The following is a 19117-nucleotide window of genomic DNA, read 5'->3' on the forward strand; positions in this document are numbered from 1 at the left end:
TTTAAGTCAATTATTGAAATCAAGAAGTCACATATGATTTTTTATATGGGGATTCCCAACAGGAGAGGTCGTATCCCACCCCGGGGTAAACAAACATTTGTAAGGACTTTAAATTGATTTATAATTTTTATGTAAAGTTGGTTGAGATGAAAAATTAGTGTCACGAGCGGGACTTGAACCCACAGCCTTCGGCTCAATACACTTTAAATAAACCCGTGGCCGGAGCGGATCCGGTAGTTTCTATGCTGGGGCAGCCCCACTACTCTGGGAGGTAGAGTGGCCTTCTCTTCTTAGGGAGTGCGTGGGAGACCAGGCTGATGTATTTCGGCTTAGGTAGCCCTTTGCGTGCGGCATACAGTTCGATGCTTAATGCGGACCCGAACACTCGGAATGGGCAAGCAGAGAGCAAGGTTGTCTTGGCCCCTCGGGGCTGAGCTACGTCTACACCCTTCTATCGTATGCAGAGGTGCGTCAGCTCTCAGCTTGAGAATCAAAACGTCCGATAAGGCCGAATAGGCTAGGTGCGGAAGAACCTCATTGTCCTTTTTAGGACGACCGAGTATACGGGAAGCAATGTAGATCTTGATTGTCCGCAATTTCTTTCAAGATTTTCGAGTCATCAATATTTTCAAGAAGGCCACATTGTTTCATATGGCTATGTAAGGAGCATCAGTAGCCACGAGTTAGGCTTTGTTATAGTGCCCATCACTGTAAGGTAAAGGTTCCAGATTCGAACCCAGTGGCATATAAACCAAACTACTTAAAAAAAAAAAATTCAAAAACACTGGCACTGCTAGGGTTCTCATATAACCTGGTAGTGGAAATACCCTTGTAAAAGCCATTCAGTAAGCAAACCGGGTGCTACTCGCTTGGCCGACCTACTTTCAGTCAAGGAATAACTTATAATCAAGGAACATTTCCTCACGGGACATCAGTGGCCGCAATGGTTCAGGCAGTTAGGCGTCCAAACTAGTCTAATGACCCTAGGAAACAGGACAAGAAGAAGTGGATTCTTCTTTGAAGTGGATTCCAGGACATGAAGGTATAGAAGGGGTGAACAGGCTGATCATCTAGTCAAAAAATGGACAGCGCTCTCATCCATGGAACATGAACCTCAACAACGCACACCAGACAGTGTGCTAAAGATGGTGTTGGAAAAATGGCTTGAGAAAGAAAAAGAAGCTGAAAAATTTAGATTAGTTAAATACTAAAGACCAAAATTTTCTACCAAAGTTGGCCTGATTATCGACTAAAGATTGATTATTTTTTCAGCTCAGCCGGGCGTTCTCTGTTCTCTACCAATCCTCTCAGTACTTTTATATTTTAATTTAATAAAAACATAAATAAATTTATTAATAAGTCGAAAAAAAATGGAGCCACTCAGTAAGCAAACCGCGGAAGACCGGGTGTCACTCGCTTGGCCGACCTACTTTCAATCAACGAAACGCTTGCAGGAGTTGTCATCAGGATTATAACAGAAATCACAGATTTACAAGAGAACGCGACGTTGGCCAACATTTACACGAAAGTCAAGGGAAAATTCGCGATGCGCGGGCAAGTGCAAGTAGGTGGCCAAGGGAGTATATTGTCCTTTAACGGGAAGTACGACTTTGCATCATCATCGCGGCTCCTGAAAATCTTAGAGGCTAATTGTTATATGAACTGCAAAAGTGAAAAATTTTCGAAGGCGAGAAGTACTTTTTTCCTTTTAAAACAGAAGTGTTCTTCACTTTGGACATGTGCATATCAAATATTGCCTTAATTTTCTTCTCCGATATTATTCATTTGTTTAATAAAATTTTAAACTTAGGCATTAGAAACAATACCAGACTTGATTAAAACATTGATGTGTACATAACGGTCAAAAATCGTTGGACGCCGGTGCTGCTGCTATCTGTTAGGCAAAATTGTAAGCTGATGCTTATTGTGCCTATTCTTTCAAAAAGATTTATTCTTTCAGTATTTCTTATTTTCTGGAAACATTATTCTTCGTTCAATCGTTAAAAATAATGAACTAATGTATATAATTTATTATTGTACCTATAAACAAAATTCTTCTAAAAAAAAGTCTCTCTAAGGAATAATTCGTTGGCTTCATCAAAATGGTTTGAATATAAACCCTTCAAAAACGTATGTCATTCTGTTTAAGTACTAAAAAATTCTGCTCTTCTTATCATATTGATAATAATTTTGTTTTTAATGTCAATTAAATTAAAGATCTAGGAGTCACATTTCAGCCCAATAAGTCTTTTGTACTACATATTTTATCGACAGTAAATATATCTTTTAAGTTGTTAGGCTTTATATCTCACTATACTCATAATTTCAATAGTGTTATAGCATTTAAACAACACTATTGCTCCTTGTCCATTCTAATTCACTTCTCCTGTCACCTCCTTATCTTCTCTGTAAGAATCATCCTTTAGAACAAGTTCAGAATATATTCTTTAAGTTCATCTCCTTTAAATTAAATATTACTTACAATTCACATAATATCCTTGTCTGCAATCATCTACTACTAATTGTTACAGTATTAACCTGTTCTCCATAACAACCAATGGAGGTCTATTGTGGAACGTCTGTAATTATGTCCATGCTGTGAAACGTTCACTTTTTCCTCCACAAAGCTAAGCAATTTCGTTGAAGCCTTTTCACACACCCTTCTTGGTGTGAAAAATAACCAGAGTAATGCTTCATAATTACAAAGGATATGTGCGGATGTCTCTGTTTTCTCTTGACAAAACATGTTTATTTTTTGCTCTCCAGAATTTTGTGATAGCTTCTCCTTGCATCTGGTTTTATTTGTTTATATTTCAAGAATCGTTGGCACTCTCAAAAGCTTCATACTTTTAAAATAAAAAAAATAATAAAAAAGAAGAATCAAGAATCAAACATACAAAAATTTTTTGACAGGTCAGATGTAGTTAGTCATAATGAACTAGATAAAGTAGGGGATAAAAATAAGCCATGTAGTTATACTCCTTTTTACCATTTACAGACGCATGGCCGGGTCCGGAATCAATTGTAAATTATGCCAATCTGTACTGTATTATGCGCAAACTCAGCTACCAAAAAAGTAGTATATACTGACAAAATGAAGTATATTCACATAACGAGCTTGTATTAAAGGCAATATATTTTATTCAGTTTGAAAACAAAAGGTAGCTTCATACACAAAGGTTCCAACCAATCATTCATCAAACATTAGAAGAAGAAGAAGAAGAATACTCTTATTATTAACAAAAGAAATAGTTGACAAAATATTTACAATAAATTTAAACCTTGCCTAAAAGACGTCTGCCTGAGTTTGGAATTATTTTATTTTACAATGGTTATATTAAAGACGATTTGAATTGAAAAAGTATATAAATCAAAATAATAATCTGAACTAAAATTAGATTTTTTTTTCACACCTACAATACTTGGTTAACCTTAAAATAAGAAATAACATTTAAAAAAAGACTAATACACTAATTTAACAACCGAGCTACAAATTAATTGTTAAACCTGTATTCCCAGGCATTTCTGATGAAAGCAATTAATGGTTTCCAGAGTCGTTGGCTTGTCAAATCTCTAACAATTGCAGGACCAACAAGGTAGCTACTTCCCATGTAGAGCTAGTGAAATTTGGCCAGCATAGGGCATTCACAAAGGAAATGATGAAGGTTGTCCCTGGCATTTTGGCACATTGGCACCCCATGCCTTACCACTTCCATGATTACAGCATTTACCAATCGATGACCTGGAAATGACACAATGACCCTCAAACAAAATTTAAAATACAGGCGTAATGGAAGTTTCAATATTAAGTTCTTATTAATAGAATAAGAATGAAATACAAATATCCCTATTCATTTTTGAGCAGTTTTCATAAGACTCAGGCATTACTAAACACAGGTAAGACTTGAAGAAAGAACTCTTTTTCAGTGTACCAAATTGCAAAAATGTAGATTCATCAGATGGGACACAAATAAGTCCTCGATTCAATGAGAATGTATTCCAGAATATAAGCATGCAAAAAAAAAAAAAAAAAAAAATTCATCAAATGACCTAGGACGTGTGAGGGCAAGAATTATGATAGTAGGACTGCTGACTGGACATTGCAGACTTTAGATGCATAAGTATTCGGAGCAGCAGGAAACCCTGCTTGCTAGGAACAAGTCAACAAAATAACACTTGTAATACCATGGCACAAAGAGCACAGGGGAATCAGGGAGCCTGATAAATAGGACAAGTTTGATGCATAGGACACCTATCACCTGTGAACACATTTGGGGCATACCAAATTACGAAAAACATATATTCATCAGACAATGTGTCAAGACTGAGTCCTCAATTCAATAGGATTGTTTTCCAATACAGAGGCGAAAAAGTTTCGTGGACCACGACGGAAACTGCTGACTAGACACTGCAGACGCAAGAGGCACATAGACTCAGATCGCAAGAACCAAGCCTTAACACAGCAAAATTCAACTTACGATAAAAATTGTTCAATGAGGAGGCAGATAAATCAAATCTATTAATACTCCCATTTTTTCCTTTCAAAACTGAACCGTTCTTAATTTTGGACATGTGCATATCAAACTTTTTTCATGGGACATCAGTGGCTGCAACGGTTTAGGCAGTTAGGCATCCGAACTAGTCTCATGACCCTAGTTTAACACGACAAGAATTCTTTAAAGTGGATTCCAGACATGAAGGTATAGAAGGGGTGAACAGCCCTCTCATACATGGGAGATGAACCTCAACAAGGAACACCAGACCGTGTGCTAAAGATGTCATTGGAAAAATGGCTTGAGAAAGAAAAACAAACTGAAAAATTTAGATTAGTTAAATACTAAAGACTAAAATTTTCTACCAAAGTTGGCCTGAATATCGACTAAAGATTGATTATTTTTTCAGGACATAATGCTCTTGCAAATAATTTGTTGACTTCATAAAAATGATTTGCCTAAAGACTTCAAAAACCTAATGTCCTTCAACCGATGCTCTGAAAAAATTATGTAACTAGGCTTTACAGGCTTTAGCCATTCAGTAAGCAAACCGGGTGCCACTCACTTGGCCGACGTACTTTCAGTCAAGGAATAACTTATAATCAAGGAACATTTCCTCACGGGACATCAGTGGCCGCAATGGTTCAGGCAGTTAGGCGTCCAAACTAGTCTAATGACNTTTTTTTTTTTTTTTGCATGCTTATATTCTGGAATACATTCTCATTGAATCGAGGACTTAAGAAAACTGCTCAAAAATGAATAGGGATATTTGTATTTCATTCTTATTCTATTAATTATAATTAAATAAACCATTATATTCTTGTTAGTTAGATAAAACAAAATAGAAAATAGCAACCAAAAACAAATAAATGTTAATCCTAATTTTTGATAATGTATTTACTTAAGAACAGTAAGCATGAAGATTACTCATTTTGTAAACAAGTACTTTTTCTCATCTTTTCTTCATTTTAATCCAGTTGTATTCTCGTTAAACATGGAAAGACATCATCTTAAACCAGAAGTTCACAATATACTTGTGAGAATGAGTCATCGAGGTCACCAACAAGTGGATATCGCAGAGGTAGTTGGCGTTTCTCAGAGCATGGTCTCCCGGGCTTTAGCCCAATTCCGAGAGACTGGAAGTGCCAATGCTTGGTAGTGGATCTGAGTGCATTAAAACGAAGACAAAAATATTGTCATTTCTGCAAGATGGAACCCTTTCCATAGTGCTCGCCAGATCCAAAATGAAGTACAAGATTTTTGGCATGGCCTTTATTAACGTTATGAACACATCATTACGAATCATTTGTGTGAAGGCGGCCTCACATCTTTGCCCCTTTAAGGCGACTTGCAACAACAGCTCGCCACCAGCAAGTCAGAAGAATATGGTGCAGTGAGTACTAACCAATTGGAATGCTGTTATGCTTACTGATGAGTTGCGTTTCAGTCTGTATAATGATAGCAGGTGTCGAAGAGTCTACTGAGAACGGGGATACGTACACAGTTCATGCTCCCTTCAGTGCAGTTTGGTGGAGGTGGTGTAATGGTCTTAGCTGGAATTTACACTGGAGGACAAACTGGTCTCCATATTGTTGAAGGCAACCTCACCGTAGTCCGTTATGTCCAAAAAAATAGCGAGGAATACATTCCTCAAACTAGGGATCCCATTGACAGGGATTTTCGATTTCTGGATGACAATGCTAGACCTCATAGAGGCAGAGTTATTTTATTCATATATTCATTCATACTCATCAATGCTTAGAAAACCTTGCAATTTCCCATCTGCCCCTTCCCCCATTATCTCCAAACCTCAATCCCATTGAGTGTAGCAGAGTAGGCTTTTCGATCACCAACCACAACCAGATGACCTGTTACAACTGAGTGCAGTGTTACAACATCTATGGAGTGAAACTCCCTATAAAATTAGTGACAACCTTACTAACAGTGTGTGGTGTTTAGTGACTGTTAGTTGATGTCATTTGGAGATATGGTGTCGTGTTCGTGAGATGTGGTCTGGTGTGACGTAGGTTTAGAAAAACATTTTCTTTATCGTGCCAACATTTCAATCTTTATTGAGATTATCTTCAGGGCCTGGGATTTATAAACATTGTTTAAATTTTACAAATACATGTAGGATGTAGAAAAAAAATGAATTTATACAATGCTAGAAATTATTCAGAAATCGTGACCACAGACCGCATCTCACGATTTCTGAATAATTATCGATTAACAGTCACTAACCACCACACAATGCTAGAAATCTTAGACTCACTCAAAGTGTTTGCTTTCTGTGTAGATGGGCCATTATTGTGTGTCGTGTTGAGAGTGCCAGTGAGATATTGATGTTTCATGTTTATATATGTTAGATTTTGAAGGGGTGGAGAAGGAAGTAGGGATAGAAAAACATTTTTACATGTGGAGTTGGCTTCTTTGTGGGGAAAGAAGCCGACAATGGGAAAGAATGGGTTATGGTTCGACTTGATTATTCTTTCAGGATTATATAGAAGGGGATAATTGGGGAAAAGGAAAGCGAAATTGTTGAAGAATTAGACTATGTAGAAATGTTTGATCTGAGGATGTAATGACTGTTTTATATGTTATATTATATGTTTTATGTGATGTGATGATGATATATGTATGTTATTGTTAGTGATTTGATAATGATATTAGCGTAGCTGCGACTGAGTTTACATGTGTCCGTTCTGAAATTGATGCTGTGTTTAACTCTGTGATGTAAACCATTTCTAAAAAGTTATGTTCTGTGTGTAATATTTTTGGATTGTTGAAGTCAAAATTGTGTTGGTGTCCAAAATGGTGGGTAACCAGTGCTGTAGGATTTAGATTGGGTTTTTTGCAGTCATAGATATGTTGCTTTACTCCCTTATCCAAATATTGGGTTGTAATTCCGATGAAAGTTGCCGGGCAGTTTAAACAATTGATTTTGTAAATTATATCAGGCTTATTTGTAACTGGTGTGGGATTTTTAATTTTGGAAAAAAAATATGTGAATTGTTTTATAGTTTTTAAACATTATTTTAAAGTAATCAGAATAGAGAAATGTGTTTAATTTATGTGAGAGGCCATGAATGAATGGCACGGATATGTGTATTGATTTGTCTGTATTTGATAGATTTAATGGATATTATTAGTTATAGCAGATGGTGTTAGTGTTGAGTTGTAGTTGTTGATTATGTGTTTAGGGTAGTGATTGTTATGTTTGTATATCTTTATGTTCTTGTGGTGAAAAGATTCATGGCTTAGGGTAATAATTATGTGAAGTAGCCCTTTGGCCGTGTTTATTATTGAATGAAGAGGATGGTGTGAAGTAAAGTTGAGGTAGCGATCTGCATTTCTTGGTTTTTGATACCAATCTGCGATTAATGTACTATCTGGTTGTTTTATTACGAGTACATGTAAAAGTGGTATTGTTTTGCTGTTTTCGATTTTATGTAAATTGTAGTCGCTGGTGAAAGCTGTTAAATGTTATCTAATGTAGTTTGAATTTGATCTGTGGAACTGCTGTCAATATATCTACGTATTTAGTGAGGAAAGGTAATGTGAAAGGAAGTTGTAGTAACTATAAGTAAGTATAACTGTGTTTAATAGATGTGATATTAATTGTTTAAACAAATTATTGTGTCCAATAAATGAAATCATGGAATTAAAACCTTTTATTTTGTCATTTTTCAAAATCACTTAATTAAATTTTCCTTCAGTAAAAAACAATTTCTAATGAAATTTACAATAAAAATACTGGGGAAAACGATAGGAAAAAAATAGCAATATCCCTATTCATTTTTGAGCAGTTGGCTGTATATTTTTTTCTATTTGAACCTTGAGAATTATAAATAATATTATTATACCTCGATACTTTCTTTCTTTCGAGAAAGTTCAATTTTTTAAATTATTCTATCAATTTTGTTTATATAACCATTGGTCTTGAGGGAAGGATTGACGCCAATCTTGCCTCGCTCCTCGACAGTTTTTGAAACTGGACGCCACCGATTCTTTCCCTCCAGAAATTCTTATCTACCCGCCTTCTGCAATCAGTTCGGTCCCGCCGATTTCTTTGTTTTTATGATCGGCGATTGTTTTTTTATACTCTATATCGATATTCACTAGCCTATTTCTCGCATCCATTTTCCAGTTTTCCCCCCTGCGCAGTTCGCTTTCCAGCCCAAGTGTGTGTGAAATTTTGCAGAAAAGTCCCAACCGATTCTTGCCTCCAAAAATTGCCGGCTGCCCGAGTGCGCACGCGTTTCGATTGGTGCCGTCCGATAGCAATACCGGTGGACCTCTCGGCTCTCCGTCTACTCACCCCCCACGGTCGCCGTGCCTATCGTGAATCCTCACTCCGTAGTCCGTCGTCAGTTCCTTTCCTGCCAAACATTGGATGTTAATCTGTGCCTGTCGGCTTTTTTCCTCTCCACATTGCTTCAAATAATAAGTAAGTTTTGAAAACTAAAAACACCCGACAAACAGGACACAAATCGTACAATTTTCCCTCTAATATAACTCTCAAACCAAGGTTTACCTCTAGAACCTATATTCATTTTGAATTTGATACTTTTCAACAATTATTCTTACTGCAATTTCTTTTAATACACTTAGTTTTGGTGGAACGCCTTCCAACCTAGAATTTCAATGATCAATCTGGCCAACAATTACAAACGTTTCTTAATATATAAAAAAAAGCAACACTTCATTCCCAGTGCGTTTTGGCTTTTTAGCTTAAACGCTTTATACAACCTAAGTTTACATTTTGAACTGAAAGGTGTTCAGTTGAGGTTTAAAACTTAGCCAGTTTAAAAGCTTATTACTTGACATCTTACAGAACACATTTCTAATTCTTACATAAGAGTAGATGCAGCGGAGACAGGCTCACTTTTGGTCCAGAGTCTGCGTATGCTTCCAGCAAGTATGCTTGATGTCACGCTTAATTGAAGATGTCATTCGTTGGTCATTGCAATGACCATGGCGGTGTCTTCGTCTCCTGATCCAAATTTATCACTACATACTTTACCGTATTTAGTTTAAATTCATAAGGTTAAAGTCTCTTTCCAATCATAGTCCAAGATCTTTCCACTCCCATCCCAAGAATCCTTTATGCCTCAAACAACAACGGCCCTGAGCCATCATCTCCCTTAATTTAATAACAAATTGAGTGCCAGCATTGATTGGCTTTTCTTAACTCGTGTCCTCAGGTGCAGGTCTGGGTGTAGTGTTAGTATTTTGGGATTTTATAGCAAAAAAAAAGAATAATTTGCCATCTTCAGTGTTGCGCATGTCAACATCTACCTTATACAAAGTATTCTACAGATAAATCTCACAATTTTTTGCAGTTCTCACCTTACCTTACAGATTTCTAATTCATCCATTAGAATAGGTACAGTGGAAACATCCCACTTTTGGGCCAAAGCCTGTTTGCATCTAGCATATGTTGCACATAACCAAACGGTGCCCATTTTTTCGGGAAAGAGAAAGCAATGACCAAAGGGTAGTATGTTTTTAGATCTCCTGGTCCAATTTTATGAAGAAGAGATACATTTTACATATAGTTGTTTTGTAAAAGTGAGATGTGTAGGGTGATGTAACTGTAATTTAGTTGCTACCGATCATTTTTGGTCTGCCCATTCTTACTAGATTTGTATGTCAGAAGCGTTTTGGCATTTCACATTTCTCTCTGCTACATCTGGCTATTCAAAAGTTTACACCTGGTTTTATGTTTTATCGGGTCTACATCTATAAAAATTTACTCTGACTGACACACAGTGTAAATTTTGTGTATGTATGGAAATTACTGTGAGTGTGGATGTGACAACTCATGGAAAAATTTATCCCACATTCAACGTACATGATCAGTCGGCTTTTTGACAAACATCATAGGATTTAGGCTCTCGGTGTGGACACTTCTGCCCGAATGATTGTCCACCAGTCTGCCTACATTCGGTACCTCAGTGAGAGTTTTATAGTTAATTAACATGCCCAGAGTTGTTGCTGTTTACTTCGAAATGTGGAGATATAGCAAAAGCATAAGCATAGATAGCAAAACAGATTACCTTTCCAAAAACAACTCAACACATATTGAGTGAGTCATGCCTCACGGTGTAAATATTTGTGTAAAATATTTGGCAAATATTGTGGCGAAAGCATTTAGCATAAATTTTTAAAGGTGTGGACCCAGCTTTATGTGCTTTAAAAATTAAAAACAAATGGAAAACCGAAACACTACTTCAAAAATAAAATAAAAGGAGATTTATTGATTTTATAAGATTCTTTTTTCCAAAAGCCCATTTCTGTGGGTGAATTTTTTTCATGTGCAAACGATTTATTTTATTATAAAAAATATTAATTAATGTTGTATTTCCAGGACGTTCAACATGTCGCTAAGAAGGGTTCTTGGCGTAAAAGAAGAGTTTATCACTGATAGTAATCAGGCAGTCGAATTCAAAATGAGTAAGTTGAAGAAGTATGAACATGCAATTAAATTTATATATATTTTATAACCCAATAATGTATTAAGGTCAGTAAAAATACATTTTTGCTTATATTTCCATTGGGGTAGCAACAGTAGCCAATGGTTAGGCCATCAGGTTTGATTTCTATCGATGTCCCTGGATCTTCCGGCCCCTAAGAAAATGTTGTGGAAAAGTTGACATGTTTCACAATGGAAGGTCCTGGACGGGTTCGTATCTCAGCGGCCTTGATTACGAGCTCAAACCTTTTAAAAAATGGGCTTTTTCAGTGGAAAAGCATAAGCTTTTATTCCAATTAATTATAATTTTTGTCTAAGGTTTTTCATGGCAACCAAAAATCTTATATAAAAAAGAATAATTAATTGGAATAATTAATATGGTCAATTAGGACCATTAAGCAAATATGGATTAATTTAAATAGGCTTTTATGCTTAAATTGTTGCGAGCTCCCAAAAAGGGACTAAGGAATAAGTACAATTACAGGGAACAACAACCCAATTTCCTTGTATCCAGAGTCAGACACAAAAGTATATTAAAAAAATAGATAAATACTTTATTTACAAAACTGAGATAATTACTGTAAATGTATAGATCCAATATATGTAGGCAGGGATTAAAATCCGTCTGCAGGATGTGGTTGCTGAAATCATAGAAAAAGGAAAAAATTAGGTGTATCGAGGTCACGATAGCTCAGGTGGTAGAGCAGCGGCGTATCAAGCCGAAGGTCGTGGGTTCGAATCCCTCTCGTGCCATTAACTTTTTTTCATCTCAACTAAAAACCTTAATTAATTGTAATTCTAATTAATTTTGACATTTTTATTTTTTAGTTCGCCATGCCAATGATCTAAGTAATGATTCAGGAGTTTTCAAACCCGACATGTCCCATCAAATTTTTGGAGACGAGTAAGAATTATTTTTTAAATTTAATTTTAAAATTAAAACATACTAATTATAATCTTTTAGTGATAAACATTAGTTAAACAGGGTGGTCAGCTCATTGTGTTGGAAAAATTTTCAGTGACAATACTTCAAAAAGTGTAGTAGAATGCTGTAAACCTCATGGTTTTATCTCCATTCGTTCAACAGTTACAATTTTTTAGTGTATATTTAAGAAACACACATTTTTTTACATACAATCTGAATTTTCTCCACTCTAATGTAACTTTTTCCTCTTTTTGACACCATTTCTATGTTTAGCACTGAATGGCCTTTTAGATTAGTCCACGTCTGTGTAAAAATTGCAAATCTACTTATAAAATAACTGCAGAAACATCATGAAATTGACATTATGATGCTTGTGTAGTTAGTTTGTAAGTAGACGGGCATTTTTTCGAACAAAAGTGAACTAATGTAAAAGGAAATTCAATGCTAATTTCTAAAAATGGGTTCAAAAGTTAGGATAAGTTACGTTAGAGTGGAGAAAATTCAGGTTTAGGTAAAGAAACTTGTTTTTCTTAAATAAACACTAAAAAATTGTTACTTTGACTTTTTTATTGACTTGTTGTTACTTGTGACTACTGTCACTGAAAATTTTTAACATGACAACTGGACCACCCCTATATACATGTAATTTTTTTTTTTTTTTTTTTTTTTTTTTTTTTCAAATAAATATTTCTTACTTAAGTAAGAAAATGCTAAAGTTTAATTTTGCCTTGATGAACATTTTAAAAATTACTCACTCAGCACTCAAGAAGTCGAATGAATACTAAATTTAATGTGTTCAATTCTGGCCAATTAACTGTGTCTTTAAATTGTTTTTCATTTCGTAACTTAATGTACTGCTGCATTTTAGTACTAGGTTTGACTTTTTTCAAATTTTATTTATTTTTTTTAATTTGGTTGATACTGATAATTTTTGACGGCCTTATCTTCGCTGGGTTAGTTTGTTAAACCGTTCAGCATTTAATAGAAATGGTGAATGATGGAGTGAGTGTGGTGTTCAATCCTTTTTTAAAAAAGATAGTTCTTACTCATATTAAGTTGTTTTCCAACTCAATGTGGAACCACCTGCTAACTAAAAAAGAATTAGAAACTATTAGAACTTTAGTAAAAAACTATGGGTATCGAGAAATATTTATTGATAGGTTGCTAGTTAAAAGAATAAAACAATTAACTTTAAAAGAATCAACAATAGGACTCAGCCACCCCACCACAAATGAATTATTAGGTTTCCTTTGTTTTGGATTGGTGAATTATCGGAAAAAGTTAGTAAAATTTTTAAACGAGAAAGTTTTAGAATAGCTTTTAGAAGTACGGTTCACTTAAAAACATCCTCTCAAAACCTAAAAATGAGGTATACAACTTGGCAAAAAGCAGGGTTTACCAACTTAATTGTAATGATTGTGTTATTAAATATATAAGACAAAGCGGTTGAGAAATAAAAATGAGAGTAAAAGAACACTTGTCTAAATCTAACAAATTTTCGGAATTTAAGGACCATCTAAAAGAAACAAAACATAATTTCAATCCAAATTTAAATACAATATTACATAGTTTCAACAAAGGGAGAGAACTAGATTGGTTTGAGAAATTTGAAATTAAAAAATGTAAAATTGAACATGGAGATAAATGCATTAATAATATAATAGATTTTGATCTACCTCCCATTTTAANTTTATCTTTAATCACTAATTTATAATTAATTTCTTATAGTATTTACCATTATAATATTTACTTGTGTTATAATTCCCACTTTTCACACGTTCGAATTGAGCGCCATTAAAAAACCAACTTCTCATTGGAACGGTTGGCGGAGGTATCAGCGGGTTCACTTTTGCAATTCATGTCGAGAGAAGTGGTTGTAGAACTCCTTCAACCTGATGATGAGCTAAGGGCTTGAAATCCGGATCATGTTGGAAAACAACTTAATGTAAGAACTATCTTTTTTTAAAAAGCATTATTCAGCATTTTACCTTCAGTGTGACTATAAAAGTCCAACTTACAAGTTAATCACTCTGCAAACCACAGGAGGAATTCTCACGATTTTTTGATGTTAAAAGTAAAAATTGTTTCAAAAACGTTGATTCATGAAATGGTGAAAAAAGAAGGGTGGGTAAGAAGGGTTGTCATATAATTTTGGATTTCCTGGATCAATCTTTGTGCTCTTTGGGTTTTTTTTTTTTTTTCTTATAATTAGTAGTGTTTTGCATAGGGTAAATGTTTGTAAGCTGTTACCTATCATTTTGTTCTACCTTGGACTGTCAAACACGTTTCAGCTTTTTGCCATGTTCAGTGTATCAGTAATCTCTTGAATTTCGACTTATTGATAGCAGATCAGACCATTTGTGGTCAGTTTTTTATTTATTTTTATAATGATTGATTGTATGTTGAATAATAATTTTATTATATGTGTCCTTCATTTTAAAAATTTACTTCCAGCGAGCAGATTTATGGTTATGAAAATCTTCTCATCAAATTGTATTACTCTGCTGCTAATCTAACTACGTATCTCGGTGTTGAATACAAGGACCGATTAGATGACGCTGTGGTATGTTGTATTGAATTTGGATCTTGAAATCGTCGAGTTTAATTTTAATATCTCTAGCCGGCAAACATCGAGAAAACGCTTGCAGACAAATATGAATGCAGCAATTTCATTACAAACATAGATGAGTTCGGGAGGATCCTTGAAAAAGAAAAAAATTTTAACCCATTTGGCGAACTGCTCAATTCATTTACTATTAATGGTATGAAAGTCTTTTCCTACTAGTTTTGATGGATTGCAATAGTGCACGCCTGTATTTTTGGACTGTTTAATCGATGATCAAAAATGGCTTTTCATGTGTTTTTTTTTTCAGACAATGATTCATTCCGCACGTTTTGTGTTTATAAATGTACAACTGATTCAAAGGAATTTTTAGAATATCATGCTAAGATGCAAACATTTGTTTTGTGGTTTATTGATGCAGCAAGTTTTATAAACACGGAAGATAGCTACTGGAAATTCTACGTCATGTAAGATAAACCTCACTATCACCATGAAATTCTTATTGATTTTTTTTTTTTTTAATTGATCTGTCTGGTAGGTATGAAAAGTACAAGTCTGCAGACAACACTCCCCAGTATGCATTCGTAGGGTATTTCACGGTCTATGAATTTTACTTTTACCCTGATAAAATTCGTCCCCGGATTAGTCAAGCTTTGATCTTGCCTCCCTTTCAAGGAATGGGATTGTGTGCAAAGCTCATTAACACAGTACAAATGCATTATGCTTCTATGAGAGAAGTATTTGATATAACAGGTGAGATTTTTAAAATTATAGATTAGTTCCAACATGTGTCCAAACCATCAGCAAACTGATGGGCGCATTTATTCACAGTAAAAATTGTCAAATATTTACTAAAAAAAAACCCTCAACTATGCAATATTATATGTACTAAAAATTTCGTTAACATATGTAATATAATTTACTCTAAAAATATTAAACCAATCAGGATGAATGTCAGAGATATCACATTTTGAAAGGAACTAGCGCACCAAAATTCACTTAATCTCTATCAGGTAATTGGTTTGAGGATTGTGATGTTTGAGAAAATAGACATAAATCAAGCCCTTTATTAAAAAATGAAATTTTGTACAGTTTTTTTCCTTGGGTAAATAAATTAGGACTACAAACTATTTTTAAAATATTTTCATTATCGAATTCTGCTTACGATTTGAAACGTTTTGATGTTTACAATCTTACAAACCATATGTAAGGTACCATTTGGAGGAGTCGTAGATCAGAAACAAAAAGCGTTCCAACAGAGTTAAAAATCCATGATCAGTCGATGTTCGTGTAATTGTGTGTTGGAACAAACCTTATGTTAATTCAAAATTAATTGATTTAATTTTTTAATCATTTTTTGGTATTTGTTTAGTGGAAGATCCAGCCATAGATTTTCAAAGAGTCAGAGATTATGTCGATTGTAGCAATTGTTTACATTTGTCTTCCTTCAGTTCTGAAAAACTAATCAGAGGCTTTCATAGTGATATGGCCGAAGAAGCAAGAGAAAAATATAAAATAAACAAGGTATATATGGGTTAATTTTTATCATTGAACTAATTTTTTATACTTATATCTTAATTATTCTAATTTAAAGAAACAAGCAAGGCGAATATATGAAATTTTAAGGCTTAACATTACAAATATCCACAATGAAGCAGAATATAAAGAATATAGACTGGATGTTAAGAAGAGATTATATGCACCATTTCAGGTAATTATATGTTTTATAATAATGTTAGTATTATTGTATTTTAGAGATGTTTGATGATTATTGTAATTGGCTTCCAAGCACATTTAAACCTGTGTAATGTGGTATGTCGTGCATGCACTTAAGGATTCACTCAGGAAGACCTCCTGGCATGTGAGATGCCGGACGCTTGGTGTCTCTAGCATAAAAAAAGTCTGTGAATGGGGTGTTGGGGTGAGGCGCTAAGTGTCAGGCGTTCGGCGTCTGGACAGGATGGAATTCCCAGCATCCAAGAAGAGAGTTTATTTTGTTTAGTTATGCCCCTTTGTATCAGTTCTAAAACGAAATGGAAGTAGACATTTTTTTTTACTGAACTTTTATTACAGTTCATCGAAAAATATAGAAACCTACCATGCTTATGGGAGCTGAAATTCAGTGGTTACTCAATAATAATGTATTAAGGCAAACGGCATGGGGAAAATTAGTTTTATGTTAGAAAAAAATCAATCCGAGTGCATGATTTTATTCAAGAGAGATTCATAATCAGACTGAGTTGAACCAAGTTGCATGTCAGCCCGACATAAACAGGTGCCAAAGCAAAATGGGCACAGGGAGATGAACTTTTGGTGCCTGATATGCCGGGAGTCGTGAATGGGGGGGGCCTTTATTTATCACAGAAACAAGTTGTCAAGAGTGAAAGAACCCTCTTAAGAGGAATCAAACAATTTTGGTATTAAAAAACTCATTATTAATTTTTTTAAAATCAAACTTATTTTTTTTCTGCATTGTTTTGTGTAAAACACCTTGTTTTGAAAACAAATTTTGAATATTTTAACCACTTTTTCAGTTTTATTAAACTAGATTTTTCTGCATAGCTTGGTGTAAAAGATGTGCAATTTTGAGGACTGGAAGTGTTCAACATACAATTTAGAAAATTTGACCCAAAATTTTTATTAAACTAGATGTTTTCTGCATTGTTTGCTGTAAAAGTACACATTTTGAGTTCCAGAAGTGTTCAAAAAGAATTTAGAAAATTTTTCACAATTTTTTCTCATTTTTGTTAAACTAGATTTTTTTGAGAACTCGAAGTTCCAAAATAATTTTGACAAAACTTTTTTTTTTAATCAAAAATTTTGCCCAAAAATGTTAATAATTTTTGTTGTGAAACAAGATTTTTGTCTCCATTGTTTGGTCGAAGGCTTTGCAATTTTGAGTACCAGAAGACTAAAGAACATATTTTTTAACCAAAACTTCTTACTTTTTTAATTACTAATTTTTGATGGAACTGTATGTGCTCAAAAATAATTTTGACCATTGGAGTACTGTAAATAAAAAATATCTGCTGGAATTTGAACCCAGAAATGCAGGCTAGTGTAGCAAACCACTCGGCCATTGCTTGTTACATTTTCTCTTTCTATCAGGACTGTGGGGCCCGAGTGATTAGGGTGTCTGACTCATATTTGCCACACTAGCGGATCTTAGTGCTTAATCCAGGGACAGCATGGCTTTTTAATTGAAAATTGAAAGAAGTACTGTAAAGTGGTTTCACCTCTCGTCCGTGACACCCAACAGGAAGTCTGATATTAGCCCTCATTAATTTCTGTACTCTTTATTATTTTCATTTTTTATTATTATAGATTATTTGGAGATCGTGAGATGCAGCCTGGTGTGACGTAGGTTTAGAAAAACATTTTCTTTATCGTGCCAACGTTTCGATCTTCATTGAAATCATCTTCAGGGCCTGGGATTTATAATCATTGCTTAAATTACCCAAATAGATGTAGGATGTGAAAAATGAATTTATACAATGCTAGAAATTTTAGATTCAATCAAAGTATTTGTTTTCTGTGTAGATGTGTCATTATCGTGTTGAGTGCCAATGTGATATTGTTGTTTTATGTTTATATACATAAAAATACGTTGGATTTTGAAGGGGTGGAGAAGGAAGTAGGGATAGAAAAACATTTTTATATGAGGAGTCGGCTTCTTTTATGTGAAAGGATCCGACAGTGGGAAAGAATGGGTATTGGTTAGACCTGATTATCCTTTCCTTATTAGTAATAGTCGATGGTGTAAGTGTTGAGTTGTAGTTGTTGATTAATCCTAATTAACACAATCATTAATTTTTCTAAAATAGTGGGGCAACAGTGCTTTTATGTTGATCAACAGGTTATATAGTTATTTTTATAATGAAATTGGTGATATTTTTCAGAGACAAAATTCGATACTGATTAAAACAAATCAAGCCCATCTAATAGAAAACAAGGAAGAGAGACTTACTAAACTTCAAGAATTGTTCAACGAATTGAGCGAGGAGTATACAAAAGTGCTTGATAGAGTGTTGGAATACCCTCTAAATTCTTAAAAGTTTTCAAAAACTTTTTTCCATTTGTTTTTTGTTTAAGTACTAAGTTAATTTTTGTTTATTTGTTACCATAAGATTAGTTCTGTGTTAACAGCGTTTTCGTTCTACTTAAACTATAATTCAATTTGGATTCATTTGAGCTTAGTTTTAAGCGTTAGCAGTTAATTACCATGAGTAAGAGTTATCACTCAATTATAAGTTTTTTTGTTGTTTTTTCTTTTTGTACAATCATTATGACAAGTAATCTTGATACAGTAGAATTATTTAGTTTTGATTTTTCGATTTTACATGTTATTACGGCACTGCAGGGTTGTTAATAAAAATTCCATCTCAGTCTTAATAATTGCTTTTTATTTGAAGTTTATTTTATTTTAAATTTATGTCTCTTCATACCTTCATTAAAAAGCAAAAGGAAGATTTTAAAACATCACATATCATTTCTTAACAATTTGATTGCTATAACCTTTGTTTTTAGGGATTATGAAAAAAAGTTTCTTGTTACTTGCATCACATCTCGTTTTATGTTGGGGCAATTTAATGAATAATTTGATTCATTACCTCTGAGAAGTGTTTAGGAATCAGAACATATTTTATAAGCATCATAAGACT

The 19117-nt window shown here is 34.2% G+C and overlaps 1 protein-coding gene across 1 annotated transcript; it reads left to right on the forward strand.

The window, feature by feature from the left end:
• The first annotated feature begins 8612 nt into the window (after nucleotides 1–8612).
• Nucleotides 8613–18718, forward strand: LOC106664127 (histone acetyltransferase type B catalytic subunit-like). Its single transcript, XM_014389565.2, has 10 exons — nucleotides 8613–8940; nucleotides 10864–10949; nucleotides 11797–11872; nucleotides 14348–14456; nucleotides 14514–14655; nucleotides 14767–14923; nucleotides 14995–15209; nucleotides 15829–15980; nucleotides 16051–16167; nucleotides 18356–18718. The coding sequence occupies exons 2-10, from the start codon at nucleotides 10874–10876 to the stop codon at nucleotides 18506–18508; spliced, it is 1197 nt and encodes a 398-aa protein (XP_014245051.1). The 5' UTR covers nucleotides 8613–8940; nucleotides 10864–10873; the 3' UTR covers nucleotides 18509–18718.
• Nucleotides 18719–19117: the final 399 nt, after the last annotated feature.

The sequence above is a fragment of the Cimex lectularius genome, unplaced genomic scaffold (genome assembly GCF_000648675.2).
Source record: "Cimex lectularius strain Harlan isolate CLEC.00 unplaced genomic scaffold, Clec_2.1 scaffold344, whole genome shotgun sequence".
NCBI lineage: Eukaryota > Metazoa > Arthropoda > Insecta > Hemiptera > Cimicidae > Cimex > Cimex lectularius.

Bases quoted from the DNA above. Each gene is read 5' to 3' on its own strand.
- LOC106664127 (XM_014389565.2), top strand. From the start codon at position 10,874: ATGTCGCTAAGAAGGGTTCTTGGCGTAAAAGAAGAGTTTATCACTGAT. The intron at 11,873-14,347 runs GTAAGAATTATT...ATTTACTTCCAG, and splicing joins CATCAAATTTTTGGAGACGA to CGAGCAGATTTATGGTTATG. The intron at 15,981-16,050 runs GTATATATGGGT...TCTAATTTAAAG, and splicing joins AAAAATATAAAATAAACAAG to AAACAAGCAAGGCGAATATA.